At 40.4% G+C, this 6000-nt stretch overlaps 1 protein-coding gene across 2 annotated transcripts in view; it reads right to left on the bottom strand.

Moving 5' to 3' along the window:
- The window catches only part of LOC106562359 (DENN domain-containing protein 5A), a 60752-nt gene extending 54999 nt beyond the window's left edge, over positions 1 to 5753 (bottom strand). For both annotated transcript variants that reach the window (XM_045689282.1, XM_045689281.1), the window contains exon 1: positions 5451 to 5753. In XM_045689282.1, the coding sequence (XP_045545238.1) occupies positions 5451 to 5550 (100 nt within the window). In that variant the 5' untranslated portion in view covers positions 5551 to 5753. The remainder of the gene's footprint in view (positions 1 to 5450) is intronic.
- Positions 5754 to 6000: the final 247 nt, after the last annotated feature.

The raw sequence follows: 6000 nt of genomic DNA on the forward strand, positions 1-6000 counted from the left end.
AATCTCCTCTGATTGGTCAGTGAGAGCAGCTTGTGCTGGGCTGTCTGTTTGCTGTGTGCACGTGACTCCTCCAGTCTGCCAGGGAGAAGAAGAGCTCCCCCACTCACCGCTGCTACTGTATATGAAGCAGCTCTGCTAGCTCTGCTGGTGCTAACTGGGTCTCAGCAGCCTGAGAACGAGAGGGGCAGCAGGAAGTTCATACCAAGAACACATAGCCTGCACACGGCAGTATCTCCACATAGTATAGTTGTGGTGGAGGGCGTTATCAAGAGATACCAAAATAGCTGCATGAGAAAGTATTCATGTAACCATCCAAAGGCCTTGTTTCTCTAAGAGGATACATACTCCATGGATTTCTACTGTAGAGAGAGGGAGAGGTGCTTTTCCAATGAAACGTATGTGTTTCCATCAGGAATGTGACACAAAAGACTTGTAGCAAGCAGAACCAACAACCTCTGCATCATCACGACAGTTGCTTTGTGAGAAGGTGTTAAAGTCCACAGTAGCCATTGTTATGTAAATTAAACTGAAAAGTATCCTAGGCTTGGCCCCAAGTCAGAGCAGGTCTGCAAGAGCCATTTCCAGTGAGACCCAGGTGCCGGCTCGCGTAGATGGAAACAGAAAAGTCTGAGCCTTTTTGGTAAAACAGTGAGGTAAATCTTCAGTGGAAATGTGCCAATGGTATATTTGTTTGCAGACCATGACAGTGGACTAGTAGGGAGAGGAGACGGCCCAGAGAGAAATAAACTGTAAAGCTTTCAGGGTGACAGCAGTGTAGGTGTCCACACTCTCTGTCACTAGCCTCTGCAGTCAGTCGGTGAGCAGCAGAACAGAGGGAGGAAGCTTAGACTGAAGCTGGAGACTCATATCTTTTTTTCCTTCTTTTATTTAACAAGGCAAGTCAGTTAAGAACAAATTCTTATTTTCAATGACAGCCTAGGAACAGTGGGTTAACTGCCTTGTTCAGGGGCAGAACGACAGATTTTTACCTTGTCAGCTCAGGGATTCGATCTTGCAACCTTCCAGTTACCAGTCCAACGCTCTATCCACTAGGCTACCTGCCGCCCCAATCTCCCGCACTAACTTTAAGCACCAGCTGTCAGAGCAGCTCACAGATCACTGCACATAGCCCATCTGTAAATAGCCCATCCAACTACCTCATCCCCATACTGTATTTATTTATCTTGCTCCTTTGCACCCCAGTATCTCTACTTGCACATTCATCTTCTGCACATCTACCATTCCAGTGTTTAATTGCTATAATGTAATTACTTCGCCACCATGGCCTATTTATTTCCTTACCTCCCTTATCCTACCTCATTTGCACACACTGTCTATAGACTCTTTCTACTGTATTATTGACTGTATGTTTGTTTATTCCATGTGTGTTGTTGTATGTGTCAAACTGCTTTGCTTTATCTTGTCCAGGTCGCAGTTGTAAATTAGAACTTGTTCTCAACTAGCCTACCTGGTTAAATAAAGGTGAAATAAAAAAATGAAATAAAAATAGACACCTTAACTTAGGGCTAGGCCCCTTTTTTCTCAATTTCCACCTGAATTACGTGCACAAAGTAAACTGCCTGTTGCTCAGGCCCTGAAGCCAGGATATGCATATCATTTGTACCATTGGAAAGAAAACACTTTGAAGTTTGTAGAAATGTTAAAATAATGTAGGAGAATATAACACAATAGATATGGTTGGAGAAAATCCAAAGAAAAATCAACCAGAATTTGTTTTTAGAGAGATACCATCCTCTTAGAACGGCAAGTATAAGGTCATATTGAAATTTAGCTCCCTGGATGCAATACCTATGGCTTCCACAGGGTGTCAGCAGTCTACGTTCAAGGTTTCAGGCTTGTAACTTCAAAAACAAATAAGAAATGTCAGTTTTAGTACAGGGACACAGTCTTGGAAATTCGTGTTTGCGTGCGCCATGAAGACAGGACACACCTGCTAAAATCGGTTTCCTATTGAACATACTTCTTTCCGTAAGAAATATTATAATTTGATTACATTTTAGGGTATCTGAGGAGTAAATAGAACCGTATTTTGACTTGTTGAAACAAAGTTTAGGGGTAGATTTTCGGATTCCTTTCTCTGCATGTTGAACGGGTGGATTACACAAATCGATGGCGCCAACTAAACAGACCTTTCGGGATATAAAGAATGAATTTATCTAACAAAATGACACTACATGTTATAGCTGGGACCCTTTGGATGACAATCAGAGGAACATTTTCAAAAAGTAAGTGAATATTTAATCACTATTTGTAAATTTATGAAACCTATGCCAGTCGAAAAACATTTTCATGTGGGGTGCCGTCCTCAAACAATCACACGGCATGTTTTCGATGTAATAGATACTGTAAATCGGACAGTGCCGTTAGATTAACAAGAATATAAGCTTTCAGCTGATATAAGACACTTATATGTACCTAAATGTTTAATGTCCATCATTTTTATGATTATTTATTTGAATTGCGCACCATCCAGTTTCACTCTCACTAACTAGTCAATCACGACACTACCTCACCACATCAGAGCTTAAGGAAGGCCAACGCTAACAGCCATGTGTGTACAGCTGGAGGAGATTCACAAATATACTCACAGGGATACATTTTCACAGACATCCCCACAATGTCTCAGTGACGTGGCAACACCCCATAGAGAGTAGTACACTCACAACATTGCTAGCGTATTGTCCGCTTGCTACGACATTGCAGTAACTTTGTAATAGTGTTTTTTTTTGTCAGCTAGTAGGAGTTAGCTAAAAAAGCAGTAGGGCAAATGTGATGTATTGTAATCCTCTATGATTAGACAAGATGCTTCCTAACCATTATAACCTACCCTGTTGATCCTTGACCACAATGAGGAAGATTACATCAGGGTCTGGCCCTAGGCAGTTTTCACTATTCAGAATCACTTCCTATTCACTTCCCATGCAGTCACTTCCTATTCGCTGATCCAATCTTACAAGAGGAGGAATCCTGGAAGCATATCATTCAAAACACATTCTACTTAAAACACACAGCTTGAGATATCTGACAGGCCAACAGCTTTAATTCCTTTAGATGTGGCTGACAGACTCAGGAAACGGTCTGTAACAAGCATGTCTAATAAGAGCCTATTGTACCATTACACCAAACAGTGCTACAAGTCTCAGCAGTGCACTCATGGCCCTGGAACTATGCACGGAATGGCAAAGAGGACAAATTCCTCATCCCATATCAACTCAGCCAATAGCACCCTTAGCCCCCAAAAAGGCTTTCCATTGTCTGAGTGAGTCACTGCATGAGAAAACATGAAGGCCAAATATGGAACCTACAGCATAACCTCTAGTCTTCTACAGTCTAATCTCTGGTCAGAGGACCACCATTATTTGTCTAATTTACTCTTCCTAGACTGACGAATTACTGCATGACATGCAATCTCCTGCTGAACACCCCAGTGACTTTTACTTTCACCAGCTGGTCTCTATCTCATTAGAAAGGCAGGTACTCGAGGAGAGGAGACAATCATGATAAGAATCTGAATAGCGTAATTCTCTCTAGATAAACAACAGGGAAGTGAACACATCCTTGACTGATTTCTGTAAAAGATTCTACTTCCACTTTTACACTGAGAGGAAGGAAATTTGTCTTTGCGACAAACATACAAAAATTAACTAATGCAAATACTGTTAATAATTTATCTCATTAGATGTGTTAAGTACATTTGCATAAGAGAGATCTTGTGTGTGTGTTATCTAAATATGTTTCCATCCTTCCTGCAAAAAACTATCCCTTGATAAGTAGAACCTTAGGCCTATGTTTAGTGAAATGAGAGACATGCTAAGGTAGTGCCACTCACAAACCAGTGAGTTGTGTATGTTTTTTATTACGGCAGTTCACGGTCTTCTCTTTGCCTACATTATACCTCATTATTTTATACTGTAAAATTAGGATAGTTTATGAGGGGAACTGTACAGTAAGGCACAGGATACATGCTCATTGTGTTTGTTGAACTATACAAGGGTTTGTTCTTTCCAGAGAGCCTCCAGAAACAAGTCACAGAGGTGGAGAGCAACTAATGACATCTCACGAGACACAAACACACACAAAATAAAATTGTGCTGATTCATGATTGAGACCACCTGCGAGACTAACAAAAATGTCTCTGCAGTAGAATAAATTATTGTTCTGATTTGTACATATTCATAAACAGGAGGTTATGTTTACAGCAAAAAAATGTTAGAGCTTGATTGGGAAGTAACAGTTGAGTTTAGGGAAATGCACATACTTACATATCCTTAGACCCTAGGCTACCAAAAAAATTACATAGCCTGACTTGTCCCTTGAAAACAATGTCCTAGATTCTACAAGTTCCTTCCCTAAACATAACTGTTGTTGACAAGAAAACCAAGAACAGAATCTTCGGGTACACTCCCACACCAGTTTCACTTATTTTCAAACTCATACACAACTAACCCACCACCCTGAGCTCAGGAAGAGTCGCCCCCCCACCCCGCTTTATGTATCATACCATCATCATCTCCCCTAGAGACCCATAGCACTCCCAAGAAACAGCAGGCCCTATCTAATAATGACATCATCCTGTCATATTCAGTGTTCTGCCCCCCTAGGGAGAACCTTATGGTCCTTGATACCCCCAGTTTCACTCTGTTTTCTGCACTCTGCCATGCATTGATCAATTGATTTCAATCTATCACTGAGGGTAAGTGTGTAAGAAGGCAGAGGGGAATCAATCAAATCGTTCAGATGTCATAAACAACTAAGAAATCAGATGTGCTTCTTGGATGTAGCATTTTTGGCCTAACCTGCTTATATATATATATAGGTTATGCCAAAAATATTTTAAAAAAGCAAAAGCTTGTTTATACATGTGTAATTACTATTGCCAGTATGGTAATATACACGTACTACTGATAGGGGAAACATCCCTGTTATTTACAAATTGTAGAAATAGAAACATGTCTTATTCTGGTGAGGTCTGAAACATCCAATCAAGGTCAGTGATCTACGTATGTAAATGTATGTCCTGCTTTTGACCACTTAATGATTGCTGGCTATACTCGTGAGGAGATTAATCCATTACCAGTTTTTCGTTGTCTTTAATTACAGCTGCAACATCGACGGCCTACAGTTCTCGAGCATTTCAAGCTAACAACATTTACTGGAATAATCCCTTCTAAAGGACTAGACGTAACGTTATAACAATAAAATGGAAAGGTAGAAAATAGGAACTTGTATGAACAACACTGATGTGCCGTCCTACTTATTGATGTACACAGCATTACCAGTTTTCAACCCATTATAAATAAACTGTCATTTTTTATTGTTTAAACATGAATATAATACTGTACTCTAAAATCTATATAAAACAAACTAGGAAAGACATAAACCATGTAGAATGATTCTTATTGGTTCCCCAGCCCGTGCCCAACACTTACCTGACAGTTCGTCTGGTTCAAGCCCGCTTTCAGTGTCAAGTCCGCAGATAACAAAATAATCTGCGAATCGACATGAATTCGAGCTGAAGCCGGTGGTCATTTTGAGACTGGTCCGGTGGTACCCTTATCCTCGGCTTTTTCAGCTGGGTGCATATTAAAGGATCGCGTATTGATTTCGCGCAGACATTGTGGATGTACTGCAAAGCCTGAAAATCAGAACTGTATGCCAGCCGAAATGCATTATGGGTCTTCAAGTACAGCTGTTTTCATCTGTCTCAGATCTTCTCAGCCCCTTGCATTACCTCTGCGTAGAGGGAACACACTGAGCATGTGCGAACTCCTTACAGATTACGTTATGCACTTAACCCTACAGTTCCTGAGTTAAGTATTTCTCCTGTAAAACGCTCTCCTTTATAATAATAAAAATATGTAAATAAACGTTCTGATGCACAATTTAGAATATGTTTCATTAAATCATAAGAAAAATGTTGTCCTACTTGAAAAAAAGTTAAAGTCAAATAAGTCAAAGCAACTGTGGGGCTGAACTCTG

The sequence above is a fragment of the Salmo salar genome, chromosome ssa11, assembly GCF_905237065.1.
Source record: "Salmo salar chromosome ssa11, Ssal_v3.1, whole genome shotgun sequence".
NCBI classification, from domain to species: Eukaryota; Metazoa; Chordata; class Actinopteri; order Salmoniformes; family Salmonidae; genus Salmo; species Salmo salar.